The 23516-nt window shown below is 44.1% G+C and overlaps 1 protein-coding gene and 1 long non-coding RNA gene across 2 annotated transcripts in view; one reads left to right on the forward strand and one right to left on the reverse strand.

Annotated features, from left to right (window-relative positions):
- The window catches only part of PAPPA (pappalysin 1), a 248195-nt gene that overhangs the window by 16098 nt on the left and 208581 nt on the right, over positions 1 to 23516 (reverse strand). Inside the window, exons 19-21 of the mRNA XM_016961539.4 lie at positions 18568 to 18677; positions 8603 to 8674; positions 3752 to 3850 (exon numbers count right to left, since the gene is read on the reverse strand). Of these exons, the coding sequence (XP_016817028.3) occupies positions 3752 to 3850; positions 8603 to 8674; positions 18568 to 18677 (281 nt within the window). The remainder of the gene's footprint in view (positions 1 to 3751; positions 3851 to 8602; positions 8675 to 18567; positions 18678 to 23516) is intronic.
- Positions 11256 to 23175, forward strand: LOC134807632 (uncharacterized). Its single transcript, XR_010148577.1, has 2 exons — positions 11256 to 11332; positions 22365 to 23175. It is a non-coding gene; the product is annotated as an uncharacterized LOC134807632 (long non-coding RNA).

Raw genomic sequence — 23516 nt, forward strand, 5'->3', positions numbered from 1 at the left:
TGTAGGAAGTGTGACTTTAATTTGAGACACTTTTCTTTTCCAGAAGTAAGACTTCTAGGAATCTTGCATCTGAAAAGCCCCAAACACCTGTCCACAACTGAAATAATGATGGCAAAGTCCTATCTGCCATAAAAGAGGCCCTTAGTCTCTCTAATCCATACTTCATGTACAGTTTTAAGAGACCTTTCCCCTTCTACCCCCAACCATTATTCACCTCCACCAGGAAGACTCTGTTCCCTCTTCAGATCTCCATGTAAATGTCCCTTCCTCAGAGAAGCTTTCTCGGACCTTCATGCTGTTCTCCATAAAATCTCACACTTTCTCATCATTGCCTCTTCCACAAAAGTAATTAAATGCAATAGTTGTGTGGCTCCCTGCTTAATAACAGGCTCCTCTAATAGACTACACGTTTCACAAGGGCAGAAATACTGTCCACAGCCTGGTCTGGTGCTGAGCACACAGAGATCCTCAATGGAGATTCACCACATTGGATGAAGGCAGCTTGGCCATCTGCATTCTGCACCCTCAGCCAACAAGAAGAAACAAGAATTTAAAGTGGAAGAAGAGGATTTCTTAACACAAAAAGCCTAACTACATTTATAATGTGGGTAGACAAGGAGGAAAAAACAGTATGAAATGCATTCAGAGCTAGCAAAGAACTGGTTCTGGGGTTCCTTAGTGAAGAGTCTGTGCTTATCTTGGGGCCTGGGAGTCTGAAATTGCTGCACTGGAACTGAGTATGGGAACAGAGAGCCAAAATGGTGGCTTGGTGTTCAAATATATGTATATGGTAAAGTTACTATAATAATTTGGAATCTGGTCAGGTGCGGTGGCTCATGCCTGTAATCCCAGCACTTTGGGAGGCTGAGGTGGGTGGATCATGAGGTCAGAGAACTTTCCAAATGGATTCTCTCTCTACAGAGTGCATTGTGGGAATATGAAGTCATGAGATTGAGGTTCAGGTGCAGATTCCAAATTATTATTTATTTATTTATTTATTTATTTATTTTGAGATGGAGTCTCGTTTTGTCACCCAGGCTGGAGTACAGTGGCACGATATCCGCTCACCGCAACCTCTGCCTCCCAGGTTCAAGCGATTCTCCTGCCTCAGCCTCCCAAGTAGCTGGGATTACAGGTGCCCACCACCACACCCGGCTAATTTTTGTATTTTTAGTAGAGATGGGGTTTCACCATCTTGGCGAGGCTGGTCTCATGACTTCATATTCCCACAATGCACTCTGTAGAGAGAGGAATCCATTTTGGAAAGTTCTCTGTCAAAAAATCAGCTTCATATTTTATATTTTAGTATCTAAGTTACAATAGATAGGAACATTATTTTAAACAGAGCTGCCCTTTCTCCAACCGTTGGTGTCAGATGGAGCCATAATTCTGTAAAAACTTCTATTTCAAATACAAACTTCATCGTCCATTCACGTTCAAAGGTGGCTGACTCCAATGGAAGAAAATAGATAATATTGTTCACTATATTCATTTGGAAACAGGTATCAGGAGCCTTAAATATGCTTACATCCCTCCCTTGGCATTTCAATTGTAAGAATCAACTATAAAGAAATAATTAGAGCTCTAAAAGTATTTTATGTGCAAAAAGACGCTCATGAGCATCATTTTAGTTAAAATTATAAGAAAAAAGAAATAATCCAAAAGTTAAAAATAAAAGTTGAAGTAAATTGTTACATAAATTAGCATACATCACAGCCATATAATAAACAACAATGCAGCAAAAAATACAGCTGAGAAGTTTATACTACTATCAGAACTTTTTTAAATTTTGAGACAGGGTCTCACCCTATCACCTAGGCTGGAGTACAGTGGTATGATCATGGCTCATTGCAGCCTCGACTTCTCTGAGCTCAAGTGGTCCTGCTTCAGCTTCCCAAGTAGCTGGGACTACAGACCTGTGCCTCCATACCTGGCTACTTTATTATTATTATTATTATTATTATTATTATTATTATTATTATTATTACGTGTAGAGACAAGGGTCTGCCTATGTTGCTCTGGCTGGTCTCCAACTCCTGGTCCCAAGTGATTCTACCATCTTGGCCTCCCAAAGTGCTGGAATTACAACTGTGAGCCACTGTGCTCAGCGCAAATAATTCTTGTGTCTAAGATTTCCTGTGCTAAGTAAACAAAACTAAGCAAAACAAGATTGCAAGCTAGAAAGGCAGTGATATATACACAGACGACAAAAATACCCTCACACTTACTTAAAAAAATTCACAGAATAAAATACACCAAAATAAAAAGCAGTGGTTTTCTTTGGTTTTTAAGATAATAAGTGAATTCTTTTGTTTTCTTCTTTCTGAATTTTCCAATATGCATTATTTCATAATTAGAAAAAAAAATGATAAAATTCCTTAACAGAAAATGAATTTTATTTTCCTCTACTTAAGCAAAAATTGTACGTCTGCAGTGTCCTATCAAAAATCAAAACCAAACCGAAACCAAAGGGTAGGCATGCTAAAAACTGTTGCCCACCTGGGACTGACTGATCCTGGACAATCCCAGAAATTTTATTCCTCAACCAAAAGATTCAGTAACAGCCATCTGATTAGAATGTGTTCCTTGGGTCTTGTCCCATTTGTTCCTGTATTTTGGGTCAGAGATTCTTTCTTGAAGAAACCAACTCTCCTAAGGATGTTGCAAAATAAAGGGACTGGGATTGGAATCCAGGAACCTCACTCTTTCTATCATTCACTTTGTCACCTGGGACAAATCATTCCTCTTTTATGGGCCTCAGTGCCCCTATTAATAAAATGAAACGTTTGGGCCAAGATAGTCATAGAGGGCTCTTTAGGCATAATTGACTATGATTCTTTGCTTTTCCTGTCTCAGAAACTCAGTTCCCCCTTCTTTAAAATGACACAGATGAAATGATCTTTCAGCTCTGATTGCAGATGAATATAAAAATAGAAATAGTTTTCCATTAACTCATTCATCACAAGAACGCTTCTCAGCCCAGGCTAGCAGGGTTACCACCTCCCTCCCAACCCTTGGCTGGGGCTCCTCACTCTGGTCTCAGCGGCAATCGGAGAAAAATGGAGGTGGCCACTTTTCTGTGAGGGGTTAATGTGCATCTATCGAATGTTTTTCTTTGGTTTACTATAAACACTTGAATCATTCCTGGGTGTGTCCTGATATAAAGAAAAAAAACCATGACCATGACCATCTTTCTCTAATTCTACAGGTATGACAAATAAGATAGATAATAAAATGCTCAAAGACTGTAAATGACCTCATTGGGGACGTACTATTTTCTGTTTCCTAGACTTCAGCCCTACCCCCTAAAAATGTGTGTTCTCGCTGGGATTTTATATGCCAGTCTCCTGCTCCAGACACCGTTCTTTTGACCACCTCCTCACCCATTCCTCTTATCCCTCAAGTTTCAGTGCAGATGCCTCTTGCTCTGCAGTGCCTTCTCTGACCCCTTGCCTAGCCCCCCAAGCACTTTGTCCTTCCTTTCCGAAAGTACTTATTGCAGTTTTATTACCTGCTTCCGTACCCGATTCTAAGCTTTGAGAACCACATCTGCAAAAATCAACCAGGGCCCAGCCTATGATATTAGTTCAACTACTGACCAAAAGAATAAAAATTAAAAAAAGAAATAAAGCATGTGGACAGTGCTGGCAGAGTTAGGACAAGGGTTGTCCAGCCATGAAGGAGTGATCCTGGCCCCACAAGCTGGAGAAGTGGGCAGGAGGCAGCTGCCGAGGAGTGCACACTGGCCTACCTTTTTGGTCTTCACTGTGGAGGTGCAGCAATCCCCACCGTCATAGTTGCAAAAGGCTCGGTTGTTGATGGCATCACAATAATTGTCTCCCATGAAGGGCTGGAAAGGGAGACAGAAGCAGGAAATGAGGCCTTGTTAGCATCCTGGAGTGAGTGGGAGCTGACGTCTGCAGTCCTTCGGGTGTCTGTCATCTTTTCACAGCCTTCCACGATTAGCTGGCCAGGCTTCACATCCCCAACACCCCCTTGAATGAGTTATCACCTCTACCATTCATAAAGACTCTTATCTTTCTTTCTACCATTCATAAAGACTCTTACCCAGTTTTTTCCAACTAGAGTATGGTTATGCTGAGAGACATACTCTTGTGTGCTTGGGTATGCAAAACCACAAAATAGATGGCTTACATCTTCCTGAAAGAGGGCTCATTTTACTCAAAGAAATGACCAGGAAATGTGAGCCTCCTTCTCCCACTTTTTTCAGCAGTATGTAATTAAACACGTAATTTGTAATAAAATATATGCAAATATGTTAGGAAGCTGAATGTAAACTGCCCAAGACGTATTAAGATAAAATGTAAGAACTCATAGGAATTTGGCACCATGGTCTGTGTGTGATAGTGGGCTCCCTCTCACAAGGAGGGCAGATGTACTTGATGTCACACATTTTACATGTTTGTTTTCTTCTTTTGCTCTCCAAACAATAAGTGAGGTAGGTATTGTTTTTCTCACTCTACAGATGAAGATGCGGAGACTCAAAGACAGGGACTTGCCCAAAATCACACTGGCACAGTCAGAGTAAGTGATTTAAATCTAAGTTGGCTCTATGGTTTTTTACTTCATCACTCTTGGCTGTTCTGGCATATACTGATTTATTTCTTTTCTTCTATGTGTTTCTCCACCCCAGGACACTCCCAAGATGAAGAAAAGATAATAGAGTCAAGCCATTATTTATCTGAACCGAGAGCCTTATTAGGGGAAAGTCCAGGAGTCTCTTGGATTCCCCAGTCACTTGTATTTCCTCATCCCAACCGCTAGCACATTGTATTCTGTGGTCTGTTTATGTTTCTGTAGCTGGTGCAAGACTGTGAGCTCTTCATGGACATGGGCAATGTCTAGTTTGTCTTTGACTCCCAATCACCCCATTTAAGGCTGCACACAACTTTAGCTCTTAATAATGTTTCTGAAGTGGAATGTAATTGTACCGGCATAGTGGCAAGGGCAGTTGGCAGGGATTGAGAAAACCTGGGTTCTAGTCCTCCCAACCTCAGCCAATGGAGTGGTTACTTCATGGTTTTGGTTAAGTGACCTTATCTCCTCTAGGCCTCAGGACTCCCACTAATGAAATAAAGAGGCCAGATTAGTCCACTGATTTCTCAAAACAGTGAACCTACCCCTCTCCTCACCATCAAATGCCATATTGTGTGACATTTCAATATAGAAAGCAGATGAAAGTGAAACCACTCTGATTAAAGTGCTGGTTGGGGTCTCTAAAGATCAGTGACTCATTCATGGGAAAGAGACATCATTTGTTTAAGACCTTTGCATCCAAGCATGCCATCTGTGATCCAGTGGTCTCCCCTTCCCATCCTCACTGCTCCAGAAAGAACCAAGCTCCATCCCAAGTGGCATTCCTGGCTTTTGCCTCTCTGTTCCAAATTCTTACTCACAGAAACTTTTCACCCTGAACTCATGATGCCAGATTTCATTTCATCACTTCACTACTAGAGTCTAAAAGATCACAGCTAGACAGAGCTCTGAGAGCAAGGAAGACCTGAGCTCAGTTGTGTGGGTGTGCATGCATATGGCTGTGGGTTCAGGTGTGACTCTGCTGTGTGACCACCAGAATGAACACATCACATCCACATTAGAGCAGTGGGGTATAAACAACAAACGATAAACCCTTTCTTTTCCTTCCTGCCTCAGGAGATCTGCCTGTGGGTTATGTTCTTTTTTATGTAATAAATGAACAGAATAATGATGGAGACTAATTGTCCCTTCCTTAGAATAAAAGGAACTGGCTTGATAAAGAAGTAGCTAGGGGAAAAGAGAAAAATTAAATGAATGTGATACTTTTTTATTTGGCCCTGAAAAAATTCTCCAGTCCCCATCACTAGTTACTCTACCCTATATGTTCTTTCCTGCAACCATATCCTTTCATCCACCTATCCATCCATCCGTCCATCCATACATCCATCCATCCATTCATTTATCCTTATTCCATCCTATGTATTTAATTCCTACGATGTGTTACACATTATGCTAAGGAAAAGGATGCAATAGTGAATTAATATAGATATAGTTCCTACCCCTCCAGACCTTATACTCTGGTGAAGAGACAGACTTTAATCACATAATCACACATCTAATTAACCAATTTCAACTCTGATAAGAGCTATGGAGAAGAGGTTTGTGATGCTATTAAAGAGTAGAAAGATTTGATCTAGACAGGGAGCTCAGTGAAGTCCCTGAGGAAATGACGCTTCAGCTGAGATCATAAAGATGAGTAGGAGTTAATTAGGTGGGGGTGGAGAAGAGAGAATTTCTAGAGACAGGGAACAATATGAGAAAAGCTCTGGTACTTAGAGATTTCTCCTGTCTCTGGTTTATCTCATGTTGCTACTTCTACTAGTAACGCATTCAGACAAACAAACCATCCTTCAAGATCTAGCTCAAATGTTACCTCTCCAAAATGCCACCCCTAATAGCCTCAGGATGCTGTCTGCTGCCATAGCCTCTTGTATTTGATTTTGTGATAGCTCTTCAGGATTTTAAAATTCTCTCTTTAATTGTCTATCTCCTTCACTATACTGTGAGCATCATCCATTTCTGTATCCTAGATTGCTAGCAAAATGTCTCGTATTTGTGCAAAACTTTATCAAATATAGATTCCATAAATGTTTAGTAAAACGATGGATGGATGGATGGATGGATGGATGGATGGATGGATGGATGGATGACAGGCAAGAAGATATCATAGATGACTCAAGGAGAGCATAGTTACTATTTTCACTGGACTAACACCAATGTATTCCCAGAACTGGAACAGTATCTGGCATATAAGAAGTTCTCAGTGAAGCTTTGGTGAACAAGTGAGTGAATGATCACTTTGGACCCAGCATGGTGCAGAAAACAGGGGCTCAGGGGTCCCCAAACCCTTTCTTTATCTTGGATACCTCTGGATATTCAAGGTTGATAGTCCCAGAGTTTGTATGTCTTCTAAGCATAATTTTCAGCTCCAGACAAGGCACTATTAGAACAAAGCTAAAGAGGACAGGAGATGAGGGGCACCTGCAAGGGCAAAGGTGATAAACATCACTGGCAGGGCTCAGAGTCTGACAGGTGAGGGTCTCTTGGGTCTCACTGCTGAGTCCAAGGAGGGATTGAATTCCGCTGTCACACTGGTTGCCCAGACCGCCAACTCAGCAGAATGAGTGCCCAGGTAACTCAAGCTTTCTTTTCCCAAAATGCTGGATTGATCCAAAAAGACAGAAGTAAGCAACAGCCACAGGGCCTTGGCTTTGATTTTGCCATTCCTAATTGAAGCCTGGGAGAATGGGGTTCCTAAAGTCAAGTACAATGTCAACTGCCCTCAGGAAATCCCTCAACAATGCAGAGAAAAAAATGTGTAACCTAGGGATTGTCTTGTGACACAGATCAGGGAATGGATCATAGGCAGGCAGCAGGAGAAAAGCACCAGCCTGGACATTAGAAGAGCTGGGCTTACGTTTTGTCTTTGTGGTTATCATGCTGTGCAAACTTGGACATTCCATCCCCTCTCTGGCCCTCGTTTTCTACTCTATACACCAAGAAAATAGAGCTAGATCAAATTAAGAGCCTTCCCAGTTTTGGCATTCCATCAAATTTTAGATCCAGCCACTGCCTGGGTCTCTGTTTACCCATTTTAAAAATAAAAGATTAGTTGAGATTAGGTAAAAGAGTCTTTCTGGTTCTGGCATTCTAAGTTTCATCAGATACGACTTTTTCTAGGGCATGGTCTGATCCTTTTCACCTGCGTTTGCCTCAGTGGGCTCTGGATGAACCACAGAGATTTGGCCATCCACCTGGAAGGGATTTGGGGCCGCTTTTTCACTGCCAGCTGGGAAGAGCCACAAGGGGCAGAGTGATGTGCAGAAATGTCTTTGAGTTCCGTGGACAGCCCTCCCTTCAGGACACAGCTGATCTCCCAAGAACCATGCTCCTTGAGTCTTCCCAAGCTTGTCACTGACACACAGAGCCAGATCTCTATAATTCCAAGCTGTAAGGAATGGCTCAACTGTGAAGTCATAGAATTTAAGGGTTATAAAGGCTCTTTCACTTCAGCTCAATGATTAGGTCTAAGGCATTCATATTCCTTCTGGGATTGAGGCATGAGTAAATGACTAAGATGTGGGGCAGAAGGAATAGGTCTGCAAGTAAAGGTCATCAGTAAAATGGAAATTAAAAATAAAACCACCTCACCTGACTCTGTAAAGGTTAAATGTAACAATGTTGGTAAATTTCCAACATTAGCATATTCTAGATGGTAAATCATTATAGCCCCCTGCCCTTCCTTTCTTACCGATCCCATATTTTGTAGACCACAGGCTCTGGAGCCACAAAAGCCTGGCTTGGAACCCAACTCCGTTACCCATTCCCTATGCTTTTTAGTATGTTTCTTTATATCTCTGTGCCTCAATTCCATCATCTGTAAAATAAGGCTGCTAATCCCTGTCCAAGAAGTCTGCTAAATGGATATTTTCAACACTTAGTAGGTATGGTAAAGGATAGCCAACATTAATATAACAATAACAATAACAATAACAACAGCAGGATTATTTCCAGGGAACTGAGGAGTGCCTTCCTTGTGACTCACCTCACAGCCTTTGACACAGTGAATCAGAGCAGGGTGAGGATACCACTTGAGACCAGCAGTGCAGACAACTCTCTGTGGGAAGAGGGAGAGAGAGGTCAGATGGGCTTGGGATTGGGAGGGACCCACCTCCGTGTTGGCATCACATTTAACCACCCCACCTCTTCTGGGACCTTCCAATTCCTGACCTCACCCTGGCTTTTACATGGAGAACTTGCCCGGGTACTTGCAATAACAGGAGCCATAAGATTAAAATAATATTTGTGTTCACCGCATGTGTCATGTTTCTGTATTTCCCTGGCAGGAACAAGGGTTGAGGAGAAGCAGAACTGGAGGGTAGAGACACGATCAGAAAGGCCCTTCAGAAAATTCTCGACTAATATTCGACCCTTTCGTGGAGTTGGGATAAGGTGGGGGGAGGAGGGGTGTGTGTGTGTGTGTGTGCGTGTGCATGTGTGTGTTTGCATGTGTGTGTGTGTATGTGTGCATACATGTGTGTGGCTGCAGCAGGAGGATGGGAGAAAACTGTGGAGCAGCATTTCTCAAAGCATGAGCTGAAGACCACTTTCATCAGCATTGCCGTGGGAGTGTGTTAAATTAACGGCAGATTCCTCAGACCTGCTTTGGATTTAATGAATTGGACTCTCTGAGACCAGGCCCTGAGACTCTGCATTTTAGCAAGGCTTGCAGATGATTCCAATGCACACTACAGTCTGAGAGCACATGGGCTATTATGAACCAACCTATGGTTCAAATCCCTGGAAAGGCAGAGAACCCCTCTGCTGTCACCTGCTGCCATGTCATACTGGTCTGCCCACAGTTCCCTGAGGTTGCCCACAGTGAATTCGTTCTTGCTCTTCCCCTTCCCTGAATGCCCTTCCCCATTTTGTCACTTTGAGAATCTTTTAAATGTCTGCTCAAAACTTATGTCTTCTTTGGCACTTTTCCTAGCCCCGTTAGGCAGAGCTTATAGGCACTTATTTATAGCCTCCTCTTTAAAAATAATAATTATGATGAAGATAATGACAACTAAAATATATTGAGTATATTCATTGTGCTAATTACTGTATGCATTATCTTATTTATTTCTTGCCGTGATGCTGTGAGGTGGGCATTAATCTTGTGTCATAAGAGAGTAAATTCTCCATGCTCCATAGCTGTTCAGTAGAGAAACCAGGATTTGAAAATAACCAGTTGTTTCAGAAATGATTTAATAAAGCTCATAACATCAAATCCAACATGATGATATTTTTAAAAGTGGGTGAAATAAGAAAGCTAAATAAGACTAGAAAGATAACATAGTATTAGGAATACAGTTACCATAAAAATTCTAGAAGCTTGGCCAGGCGCGGTGGCTCACGCCTGTAATCTCAGCACTTTGGGAGGCCGAGGCAGGTGGATCACGAGGTCAAAAGATCGAGACTATCCTGGCCAACATGGTGAAACCCCGTCTCTCTAAAAATACAAAAATTAGCTGGGTGTGGTGGCATATGCCTGTAGTCCCAGCTACTTGGGAGGCTGATGGAGGAGAATCGCTTGAACCTGGGAGGCAGAGGTTGCAGTGAGCTGACATCATACCACTGCACTCCAGCCTGGCGACAGAGCGAGACTCCGTCTCAAAAAAAAAAAAAAAAAAAAAAAAATCCTGGAAGTTCCCTTTTCTATTCTCCATAGATGCCCCAGTTTTCATGCCAGATTACAATTATTTCTTTAAAGAATAAAATGAAATAAAATAAAATGATACATGCTTAGATGTGTAGTGACAGGTAACTGTGAACAACCAACTGTGGAAGTCCACATGATCAGAGGTTGTTCGACTGACTGAGAGGCCAGTTGATTAATTTTAATTAAAAAATGAAGAGTCACCTGGGCCAAAATGTGGAAAATCCATGTAAACAGCCTATTCTCTCCCTGAGGGCAGACCTATATGGTAGCCAAATTGTAATTAGGCTTCTTGGTGAGGTTGTGACAAAGGGAATCAGGTGACCCCAAGACTGGATTGGGTGCCTTTCTTCTCTGCTCCATAGAATCTCAGGTTCACATTAGATATGCCATGCCTTCAGCAATGCCTGACAGAGGGGATGCTAAATAAATATTTATTTTATAAAGGAACAGATTCTTCTCAAAATAGAGATGATTTTACCAGTGGACAATAATTTCTTTACTTGTCTTCCTGTCTTCTAGAGCATCAGAAGATCATCTAAGGTCAAGCACTAGACTTGTCCTCTAAACAAGTCTAGTTTAGAGGATCAGTTTAGTATAGGCTGAATGTAGCCACTATCAACCTTCAAGTAAATCAAAGACCTTGGAGAAAGAGCTTAACTTGATGATCTTCCAATCAGTCTTGCAATGTGAAATCTACTGTCTGTCTTGCATCTTACTGCTTCTATTGAAATTGTCTACCCATCCCCAGTACACGCATAAAGTGGTATATGGGAAAAGTCATGGGATATGATATGGGACAGATGTGGTTGCAATTCTGATTTGGAATTGCTTTGTACATTTCCACTATGAGATTTGGTTCTCTCATCCACAAGATAGGTACTGAAAACGTCATAGACTTGTTGAGATGGTGCATTCATATAAATGATGTGAAAATGGTAAACCTAGTACCAATTTCTTAAGTTTCTTGAGGGCAGATCCTGAGTTATAGACACTTCTGTATCCTTCCAGGGTGAAGCGTGGAGCACAGTGAAGAAATACATGAAGGAATGTGATACAAATACAAATGAGGTAATTTGGGTTGTTTCAGTATTCCTTTCTTTCAATTAAGCTACGTTCTTCCCCCTCTGCCTCCCAGCCATGGGGCTGGGTGAAGAGGATCACCTGCTTTCATTCTCTTAACCAGATTTTCCTCTCTCAGTATGAGAGTCTGTTCCCAGTCAAAATCCAGAGATGTTGGAGGGCATTTGGTAATGGTTCAAGAAGTGGAAAACAGCAGAGTTAGAATCCACTAGGGATTCGATGCCCATGCCTTCCCCTGTTTATTTGAGAGCTAATTTAATCCATCTGTAGGAGTGTCTTGGTGTGGTTGTACAAGTTTCTGTCAGTTGAGGTTTACCTGACGTGAGTTTGGAAAAAGGACTTTCATACTATCTGCATAAGCCTATTTATCTTTCCAAGGCTTTTGGATTTTCCACTATTACTCAGGGCTGCACGCCCCACCTGTCTCACTACAGGACCCCTCTGTGTGCTAGAACTGGGAAAGGGGACAGGCAGTGGGAGCTGAAGGATTGGCTAGGCTGTTTACAGGAGAAGTTGGGAGATCTCCGATGGGGCCCCTCAGATGTCAGCCTTTTTCCTCTTGATACCAGTGAGACATCTAGCCCAGCCAGAGCTTTTTCAGATCAGGTTTTGTAAGAAGGCTTTCATTTCCTGCCTTGGTGGTAGGAAGAATAGACTATCTTTTCTTCCTGGTTGCAATTACCATCATCATCATTGTCATCATCATCAGCACCATTGGCACCACCATCATCATCACCACGATCATCATCATCAGCACCATTGGCACCACCATCATCATCACCACCACCATCATAGTCATCATCAACACCACCACCAATACTACCACCATCATCTGCACCATCTTCTTTTTATTATCATCATCATCATAGCACCACCACTACCACCACCATCATCACCAGCATGAAAACACCATCACTAACATCACCACCTCCACCAACGTCAATATCATCATCACCATCAGTATCCTCATCCTCATCAGCACAAAATTCTCTATTTAATAAATATTATGCTCTAAGCCCTGGGCTCAGAGCTTTCATCTCATTTAATTCTCACCGTAACTATGAGATAGGTACTATTTTTGACTCTGGTTTACACAAGAGAAAACTGGGGCACAGAGAAGTTAAATGACCTGCCCCAAATCGTACACATAGGTAGTGACAGTCAGCAGTTAAACCCACATTTATCTGGTTTTAAGGTCTAGGCTTTGAACGCCATAATCTCCTTCAAAGTATACCATCCCCTGAAGCTGTAAGTATAAAATAGCTTACTTTTTTGACCGATGGGAAGACCAAAGTTCAGAAAGGTGGAGAGGCCCTTTGAGACAAATGTTGGAGTGGGTAGAGCATCTAAAAGATGAAGGCCCAAGAAGACAGGCCCCAAGCAGAGCCAAAGACATGTGAGAAAGCATCTAAGAGAGCCCCCTCATCCAGAGGCTCAGATCTGACACCCCTCCTGGATGTCTTCTAAGATAAGCCCTTTTTCCCTTAGCTTTTTTCCTTGATTTCTGGGACCTGCTATGAGTGAATCATATCAGTTATTATTAGTAGTAGTATTAATTATTTGCTTTTTGTTATCAGCCACTGAGTTTCTGGCTTCTTTCCAGGGTAAGCTTTTTAAAAGCCTAGGCATTTCCCACTTCGTATTCCTAGTGTTTGAAGAGTATCTGCTTGGAGGTGCATAGTCGATGTTTATTGGATAAGTAAATGAACAAATGGACAATCGAATGAACGAATGTATGAGCGTGTCCATAAATGAATGAAAAAAAAAATCAGTAGATTCTGGCTGCATCTCTTTGTCTATAGGCTTCCCCTCCAGTGCACTTAGTTCTCCATCTCTAGGTCAGTTAGACTGGACTTAACAGTCACTCAGAACCATTCGACCTCTGACCTTTAGACACTCGGCAGGGCTTTCCACAAAACTACCTTCTTTTCACAAATGAATTTTGCATTCTCTGTCTGCATGTGTTGCATATTTTTAAAAGACATGTATGAGGGTTGCCCTTGCAGGATGGAATGCAGTGCAATTAGCTAGCTAATTCTGCCACAGTCGTTATGTGAATGGGCAATGACAACCTCTTTGAGCCTCAGCTTCTTCATCTGTAATGTGATAATCCTTACCTCACTGGGGAGTGATGGAGACAAAATGAAATGGCATATATAGAATTGCCTAGCAAACCATGTCTACATATTAGAGATAGTCAATAAATGGCAATTTACCTCTCCTTTCCTTAAGTCATTCCCTCCCTCTCTTTCTGCCTCCCATTTTTTTTTCAGAAGCTATTATAAAAGCCAAGGTATCAGCACCTAAAGGAATTATAAGGTTCTGAGGATAGGGAGATGCACTTTCTATTGTGAAACACTCTCAGCATCCCTGGGCAAGGGACGATGTGTGAGCAAATTGGATCTATTTCTTAGGAACCGATGGGAGACAGGCTGCCACCCCAGAATTCTAGGTCTCCAGACTGGAATAGTCTATCTCATCCAAAGGTTGCAAGCCAACAGCTTCTAGGCTACACAAACCACAGAAATGTTTGGTTTGGCATACAAGTGTTTAAAAAAAGTCGAAATTAGTTGCCAAACTTTTTAAAAAAAGAAAGAGATTTCAAATTTTAAGAACTCCAGATTTCTTGTACCCAAGAAAAAATGAAAAATTTGGCCACAGGAGGCCCACATTTCCACATTGCTGCACTTGGCTAATGCTGTCCCCCTTTGGAAGCAGAAAAACAACAACTGTGTTTTCCATAGTTTGCCATAGTCCCCACCATTCCCTGCAGTTTCTCTCTAGCATTGAACCTGAGGGGCATTTCCACCTATTATTGAGTTTGTATCATTTTGTTTATTAGATTAGAGGAAGAGTTCTCTGTACCTCTAATCACTTTGAAAAGTGCATGTACAGGGAAGGGGACTGAGAAAAAGAAGGTTTAGGACACAAAAAAGAAGGTACATTGTGTTTCTCTTTATAGAAGTTGAAAACACACTTATGAAAATGCCTCATGATTTCTAATTATATGAAGTTTACAAATAAGCAAAACCAATTCGTAGTGATAGGGACCAAGTCTACAAATAAATTTACAAATAAGCAAAACCAATCCATAGCGATAGAGAACAAAACAGTGGTTACCTTGGTGCTGGAGAAATTGCCTGGCCTGGGGAGGGAGGACTCCCTGAAGATTTGGACAGGTCCACATCTTAATATGAATAGTGGTTTCATGAGTGTACACAAAACAATTTATAATGCCTTACACTTAAAGAAGTAAGTTATAGCTCAATAAAAAAGAAGGAGGCTGAGGCAGAAGGATCACTTGAGGACAGGAGTTCAAAACCAGCCTGGGCAACACAGTGAGACCTCATCTCCACTAAAAAAAATAAAAATAAAAAATTGAAAAAAAGAAAAATAGAAAAGAACTTCAACAGTATCTGTAAAGTTTTTATTTATTAAGTTGGGTAGTATGTGTATGGGTGTTATATTTTTCTGCAAGTCTTTCTTTCCAAAATATTTACAGTAAATACTACTACTACTAATATGCCTCAGTGTTAATTTTTAATTATCATTATTATTATTCGAGACGGAGTCTCACTCTGTTGCCTAGGCTGGAATGCAGTGGCACAATCTCAGCTCACTGCAACCTCCGCCTCCTGGGTTCAAGCGATTCTCCTGTCTCAGCTTCCCGAGTAGCTGGGATTACAGGTGTGCACCACCATGCTCGGCTAATTTTTGTATTTTTAGTAGAGATGGGGTTTCACCATGTTGGCCAGGCTGGTCTCGAACTCCTGACCTCAGGTGATTCACCTGCCTTGGCCTCACAATGTGCTGGGATTACAGGCGTGAGCCACCGCGCCCGGCTGCCTCAGTATTTAATATACAAAAGAGTATGTTTGGCCTGCTTCACTCATTTCTCCACCTGCCTGGTTCAGGTGGCATTTCAGTTTGTGACTCCTGAGTGAAGCCTAGCTCTCACTTCACAACTGGGTAAACTGTGGCCTAGAGAAGTGACAGGATTTGCTCCAGGACATACAGCAGGAAGGCACCAGAGCTTACACTAGAACCTGGGTCATCTGACTCAGCAATCATAAATATTTAGCAAGTACCTGCTGTGTGCTAGGCACCAAGGGAGGTACTATGGTAACTAATATGACCATGGTCCTGCCTTCACAAAGCTCACTGTCCTGGTGTCCTCATCATGACCTGTGATCTCAATGTTGACATTCCACTCATCTAAGCAGCCATCTTTCTCTTCATTCATGTCAATATATGCAAACGACTTAAAATAGAGTCTGTCTTGGCTAAGTGTCAGTGGTGGACCACAGCTGGCTTGCATAGGCTCGCAAGAGCCAACAGTGCCTGGATCTTCCCAACTTTGTGCTCAGTGACAGCAACCTGGAAACCTTGAAATCTGCCACGGTAGGAATATTTATATCGCAGAAATTGGGAAACGCTACAAACCAGAGTCTAATGTTTGTGGAGAGCCAGTTGTTAACTATTTGCCAGCACATCCCTGGTAAGCCATCACTAAATGTATTGCCTTTATTACTCTACATTTCATAGAGGCTGCAGGGATAGCTGAAGTATACTATCAGACTGGCCTGGGTCTCTCTTCAACTTCTCTTAGGCAAGTGGCTTCCACCTCTGAGATTCCATTACTTCCACTGGAAGCAGGAAGAGACTAATACCCACCTGATAGGGACATATGTGTGTGGTCGTACGTGTGTGGTAGTGGGTGGAGGTGGAAATAAAGGATAGGAAGTGCCTGACCCAGTGCCTGATCACAGCAAGTGCCCAATAAATGCCAGTTCTTGCCTCTCACTCTCTTACCCCAGGGATAAAAGTGGCAGCAGCTGGAGCAGAGCCTCACCCCCAGCTATCTAAATTACACTGGTGCTCGCAGGCAGACCCTCAGAAAGCAGAGGAGCTATCCAGGGCCTCCTCTGGCCTGGAAATGCCGGCACCAGCAGCTCTATTTCTGTAGCTCTCACCGCACAAGGGGCAAGGGTGCAGCAGAGGCCAGCTTTTCTGCCTTATTCCTGGAAATCATCAATCTCTGCCCTTCGCCCTCCTCCCTTTTTCTACCACATTTTTTTCCTCCTGGATAATGAGGCCTCCAGAGACCAGTGGAGGTCTGAACCTCATTATGGTTCTCTCGGTAGGCCAGCATCAATAAAGGCAGTCAGACCAGGGAACTGGGTGGGGGATGGGGCAGGCAGGCAGCGGGTGGGCAATGGTGGGGAGGGGGGGCAGCTTGCAGGCTTTCAAATCCCTGGATTTATTTCACAGTGAATCATAACTGAACTCTTTAGTGCCCAGGGCCCACAGAGGGAAGGGTGGGAATTTGCCCAGGGGGTAGGAAAAAGGTCTTAAGTGGGAGGCTGGTCCAGGCCAAGAAGATCTCTGATACTGGGGTGAGAGGGAGGTCTCCTGTGTCTGTTTTGTGTGTGAGTCAAACTCACCTGCTTTCGGGTGTGTGGGAGTTCGGGTGGGAAAAGGAAAGAGAGCTGCTAGTATTGGAAGAGCTGCCAATCACAAGTCCAGCTTGTCGTTCCAGTTGTGCTGCCTGTGTGGACCAGCCACCTTCCTCTATAGGCCTCAGTTTCCCTATCTGTACAACGAGGAACCTGTCCTTGATTATCTCTAGCTGCCTTGAGATTCTGACATGTGGGCTCCCTGCATGCCTGGGTATATGAGCATATCAGGGTGCACTGGCGCATTCAGGGGAATCTGTGCAGGAATTCTGGTTCAGGAATGGTGGAGGAAACAGACGAAAGAGCTTGAGGTTTGGGAAATAGGGCTGTCTTGTAGATATGCAGAGAGTCAGAGGCAGAGAGAGAGAGAGAGAAACAGTGGATGATGGAAAGGAGAGTGTGGGAGAGAGGAAGACAGAACAAGAGGAAAGGTATATCAGAAGAGGGAGGAGAGAGAAACAGAGTGGAAAAACAGAGATAGGAAAAAAATGAGAGAGAGTAAGATGGAGACAGAAAAAGAGACAGCAAAAGGGAAAGAGGAAGCAGAAAGGAGTGGAGGGGCATGCCGGGGCACACAGAGGAGTGGAGGAGGTCTGGCCAGGTCTATACACCCGGAGTGCTGAGTAAGCCCTGGCAATCGTGCCCTCGGCGCATTTGAGAAACAGTACACCCAGTATCAGGTTCTGCCCAGCTATCCAGAGTGTGATCTGCAGCAGGCAGGCAGACAGTAGCTCCCTGGGCTCCATGGCCTCTCAGCACCCCAGGCAGTAGGCTGGTTGGAGAGACACAGAGCTGAACCTCACCCACCCCGCAACCCCGGCCTCCTTCTTTCGGTTTCTCCAGGGTGAAGAGCCAGTGCCCAGAGTGACACATAAGGCCTGGGACCTGCGATGTCCTGGGGGAGAAAAGCAGGGCCCACATCAGCTCTGGGGGCCCCAGTTGATTGGGTGACACAAAGGCGAGTGGGAACAGCCAACCTTGAAGTCAAACTGACACTGCCCTGAGGAGGGGGCCTCTGTAGTCATCTGGCTGGGGGCACACCGGCCTGGCACTGTGGGAAGCACACAGGGCTCAGACTCAGGTTTGGGTTCAAGCCTTGGTTCAGGGCCCATCACCTCACTTCCGAGATTTCAGTGTCCACAACTGGAAAATGCAGACAATGACCCCTCTCTCATACAACTGTGCTGAGGCTGAAATGGAGTCTTCGTGCTAAGCACCGGACACATGAACGTGGCAGGTTCTCCACAAACAACCGATGTTACTAGTTTGCTAGACACCTATTAATTGCTTTCCCCAAAACAGGTAAAGCTTAGAGAAGGATACCAGAAACCTAGGCTATGTAAAGTGGAAGGCTACATGGGAGGGCACCAGAGAAGCCACACAACACCATCCTTATGAGTATGGACTTTCCAGCCAGACAGACTCAGGTCTGAAACCTGGCTCTATGCTCCCTACCTCTGTTATTGGTGCCTCAGTTTATTCCTAGGCTGACATCAGCATTTAGTGGACAGTAAATAAAAGGCCCTTCACATAGGACCTGACAGAGAGAAAGTATTAAATAATTAAGGACTAGAGAAATGATTGTGAATAAGTCTCCTCCCGACTCTACCCCACCTCCCTGCAACACACACCCACAGGGCAGGTGTGATGATTAAATGAGATAATGTGTGTGAAAGAATGAACTCAGAACCAGGACATAGCAAGTGCTCAACAATATCATTTCCCTCCCCCTTAGCTGCAGGTGGGTAGATGTCCCTGGTCACTCACCTCCACCCGTGTGGGGTTCAGCCAGTGGGGGATGTCACGCACGGTCACGTTCATTGGCAGGATGATGGACTCGCTGTTGTGGTCCAGGCACGAGGTGGCACACTCTGACCCTGAGGGAAGTACAGCATGAGGCAGCAGCTCAGGCCCGAGACCCTCGACATCTGCAAACTGCCCTCCTGCAGAGTGGGCCCTCCCACTCCCTGGTCCCCAGTGGACTCAGCTACCCAACCTGAAGGCAGTGGGAAGGAGAAGGCAAGCCAGGCAGGGCCACCTCTGTTCTCCCTGACTCCATTCACATGCCTCCCATCTGACTGGTTCCTGCTGCCACACTCATTGGCTCTGACCCTAGTTTGATCAAGCTCCTCCTCTGCTCAAACACCTTTCCAAGGCTCCCCACATCCAGAACAAAATACAGCCCCCTTTGCTGGGCACTCAGTGCCTCCTGCGGTCTGGTCAATCTCCTCTCTCACTAACCACCTTCACTCTTTGGTTGGTTCAACCGGACTGAACTACACTTGGTTTTCCATCTGAGTCCCACAATTCTCATCCTCTGTGCTTCTTCTCTTGTTCATCCCATCTCCTGAAATGTCCCCCAATCTGCCTTCCCATAACCAAATTCTATCCATTATTCAAGGGCCAGTTCAATTCTTCTAAGAAGTTTGCCCTGAATTCCACAACTGAGTGAGAGTACTCCATCATCAGATGTGCTTGATTCATCTCGGAGTTTAACCCAGTGTGTGACACCCAGGTAGAGCTCAGTGAGCACTGGCCGAGTGAATGATGAGCACATAAATGCAATACCAGCTTCTCTTTCCCCAGGGTTTCATCCCTGCCTTTCCCTGTGCCTTAAAGACCCTTCCCACTCCAACAAGTGCATTTCTAATGATCTTACAGACCTCAATCCCAAGCCACTTGCTCAGAGAAGACCTTCATGGTTTCCTGACAGGCCAAGCCCCTCCTAGGTGCCCATGACAGAATTGTCACATGACCATTTCCTGTTTGCTTGGTGAGTGTGATATCAATAGCTCTCTTCCCTGCTGGACTGTAACTCTATAGGGCCAGCACTACCCATGCTCCCCATTCTATGTCCAGAGCTTGGCACTATGCATGGCAGATTATAGGCACCCAATAAGTATTTGTAAAATGAGTGCAAGAGACAGTGAGTGAATAAGTACATCAATGGATCAGGAAATGAGTGGATTAATGGATAAATGAATGGCATGATGACTGACTGATGAATATGCATTTAGGTATCTTATGAAGGAAGAAGTAAGTACATAAATGGATAAGTGAATGACTGAGTTATGGATTAAATGGATAAAGGAATAAAAAAAATCAGGTAATGAGTCAAAGAAGGGGTAAATGACTAATAGAGATAGGGCTACTACATAGAAGCCCTTGGTCCAGGAACTTTTGGGTGAAGACAGTTGACTTCCAGGCTGTGGGTTGGCAAGTTGACTGTAATTCAGCTCATTCATTCTCTACCCTGACCTCACACATCCTGAGGTCATCTGAAAAATCAAGCCTAGTCCATGGAAAGTACTCAGTACCCCAAAGAGGCATTTATTCATGTGGGCAAAGAAACAACCTGTCAGAATCTGACTAGGCCTGAAAGAGGCCATTTCTCTTAGTATCGAAACCACCCTCCAAACACTAGGAGCAAGTCAACTCTTTTCTTTAAATATCCTATTCTATTAGCTATTTTAAAGTCCCCCCTTCCAAATATACATATGTACATGACACCCGTTTCACAGGTTGGAGAGCCAAAAGGCACAAAGCTCAGGGCACAAAGCTGGTGAGGAGAGAGCCACATCTCTAATTCCAGGCCCCACAATCGATAACAGTGCAGCCACACAGAGAGAGGAGAGAAGGAGGCAGCCATCGAAACAGGAGAGATGGTGAGAGGCCAGAGGAGAGACAAGAAATGGGGATAACACAAACAGACAAAAACGATGAGTGATGAGAATAAGGAGCAAAAATCCCTAAGCAGTCAGAGAAACTGCTTATGGAGTGTGCTTTATCATGAGACCAGTTCTAAAGGAGTTTGTAGGGAGCAAAGATGAGACAAGGCTGTGATAATAAAATCCTTTTGAAAAAAAAAAATGCAGCCTCTGAGAAATAGACAAAGGCTATCTTATCCCAAGAGAGGAAAAAAAAAACGAAAAAAAACAAAACGGTGGTCAAAACAGGAGACACTTGCTGTCCTATGCAGTGGTCATGTCTTAATTTCTCTTTCTCCGCGTCTCCCTCCCCCAGGCTCTCCTCCCCTACACCAGCTCTGGGGCTTTAGGACCAGGCTGCTGTGTTGTGATATATGAGCCATTATTGGCATCCTTACAGAGTGGTGATCTCACCAGGCCTCCGCGTCTCCTTCCCGGGAGGCGCGGGGAGGGTGGCAGCCCTGGTGGCAGCAGCAGCAACTTTCTGAGGGCTTATAACTGCCACAGAAGCCTCCCCAGGTGGCCTGGGGGAGGCAGGCAGGGGGAGCTGGTCTGGGTGACTCCAGAATGTGCCCTCCAGCCCCCAAGCCCGACACATATCTCACCCCTGCTTATAAGGCCAGTGATCAAATCCCTCTCCTTGGCAAAGTGGATTCTCCTCAGGGAAGGGCTCAGCCTGGGAGGTGGAAGTCAGGCGCATTTGGAGGAAAGCGAGGATACAGCTGGGGCTGAGGAGTGGATGAACAAAAACTGCTCTCCTGCCTTGCTTCTCACTCTCACCCTCAGTCTTCCTGTCTCCCTATGTGGCTTTTTCTCTCTGATCTCCTCCAGTGTCCCTATGTACTCATCATCTGCCCTGGATTATCGCATTCATAAAATGGACATCTGGGTGCCAGCCGTGGTGACTTGGGGTACAGGAAAGGGGAGTTAATTCATGTTGCAATATCATATAGATTTCTTTCCCTTTCTGCTTTGACCATGAAAACACTCAGTGGGTAAAGAAATACCACCCTCCCACCCCTTCCCCTCTTTCTCCACTGTTCTGACGGAGAGAAGACAGCCAGGTATCGTACTCATTTGCGTACAGTTGAGACATGTGAATAAAATATATAAATGCGTCTGTGAGGTTTGTTTGCCTTTTGTGCGTCTTTCTGTGTGTTTGATATGTTTTGGGACATAAAATGTGTTTGTGTTTGTTGAAGTATGAGATTTGTATGTATTGCATGTGAGTGCTGTGTATAGGTTTATGTGCTACCTGTGTGTGTATGTGTTTGTGTGAGTGATGCATTTGTGTGGTATTTGGCTGATGTGTAGGTGTTAGGCATGAGCTTACTATATGATGTGTGTGTTTGGGGCTGTTTGGTTATGAAGCATTTCAGCATGTGGCATGTGTTTATGTATGCATGTGTGAATGTATTTGAATGTGTCAGTGGGTATAGATATGCAGCAAATTTGTTTCTGTAGGTTTTCCCTAAAGGTCACTTAATTAGGCTTTTTCTCACAGAGCCACTCAATGCCAGTTAAGAGTATGAATGAATATTCACTTGCATATTCTGATTGAGCTGGAGGTTGGGACCCCATCACAGACATACTTGTTCAGGACCACGTACACCTATCAGGAATGATGGAAAGGAGAAAGTGTTGGCCTTGGGATGGTGCAGCCCATGCTGCTCACCATGGCAATACTTGTTGCCCAACCTTCTAGAATGCCTATATTAGCAGGTCCTATAAGATCCCATCTCTCTGCAACACTCCTGGTCAGCATCTCATGAATTGGTGGCTGTATAAGATCTTAAAGTACCTTCCAAACCATCAGCGAGAGCAATCATGTGTTTTGGTGTTTTCTGACCCATGCAGGAGCCAGTGTCCTGGGCTAAACACAAGAGTGCTGATTCCCACTGTAAGTTATGGTGAAGAACTTCTGCTATCTGAGGGCATGTGTTTTCATCTTCAAAAAAGGATGGACAGTCCCCATGAACCTTCCCTCTCCAACCACACAGGCCTTGCTTCTGGACATGCAGTGATAACTCTCTGTTTGCTGGATGAAGATCATGTTGGCTCTATGCACATTCAGATAACCTTCTACACCAGACACCCCTGGTGATTGCTCTATAAATCATATTGGCCAGGAGAAAGGACGTTCAGTTCCCTAGGCTTTTCATCATGGTCAATTAGGGAATCAGCCCAAAAGGTCAGCATCACTGCCCTTAAATGAGGTCACACTCCATGCACTCTGAGTACCCCGGAAAGCTGTGGTGCTGGTGATAAATGCATGTGTCCAGACACCTGGTTTCAACGAGGCAAATCCCTGGCATACAATCCCAGCTTGTCTCTTCTTACTGCGTGTATTTCTCGAGCTGGCCTGTCACCATACAAAGAGTATTTTGAAAATGCAGTTTATGCTCATCTTGGATGCAGCTGAGATGCCATGGAAAGAAGTCAGACTTTGGAATAGGATAGGTCTCAGGATTTGGGAGCATGTTCCATTATCCCCTCAAGTTTTGATTCCCTCATCTATTAAAGGTTATTGCAAGGACAAGATATAATGCCTTTCAAGTGCTTGATGAAGGGCCTGAACTATATCAGGTACTCATGAATGTTTAGTATGATGCAAATTTTAAGATTAATAATAAAAGCAGCTGCACCAGACTGCTATTGCTTCCCTAAATGTGATGTGTGCTTTCATAACTCCTGCTCCTCAGCCACAGAGTTTCTTCTGCCTGCAATAGCATTTCTTCCCCGACAAGCTTTTTCAAATCCCCATGTAAGCATCCCTTCCTGTGGGAGTCTTCTGTGTCCCTACCAGGCACCTGACAGCTTTTCTGTATTCTGGTGTAACTGTGCACACTCACCCACCATTGTGTCACCATATCCCTGTCCCTGACTCCTTTCTGGGAGGACATGGTCTACACTAATTCATCTCTCTTTCTGTAGTGCCTACGCAGGAACTCATGTGGCCAGGGTGTTCAATGACCCACCCAGGCATTAGCCCTGCATTGCTGGAAGGAA

Source organism: Pan troglodytes, chromosome 11 (assembly GCF_028858775.2).
Source record: "Pan troglodytes isolate AG18354 chromosome 11, NHGRI_mPanTro3-v2.0_pri, whole genome shotgun sequence".
NCBI classification, from domain to species: Eukaryota; Metazoa; Chordata; class Mammalia; order Primates; family Hominidae; genus Pan; species Pan troglodytes.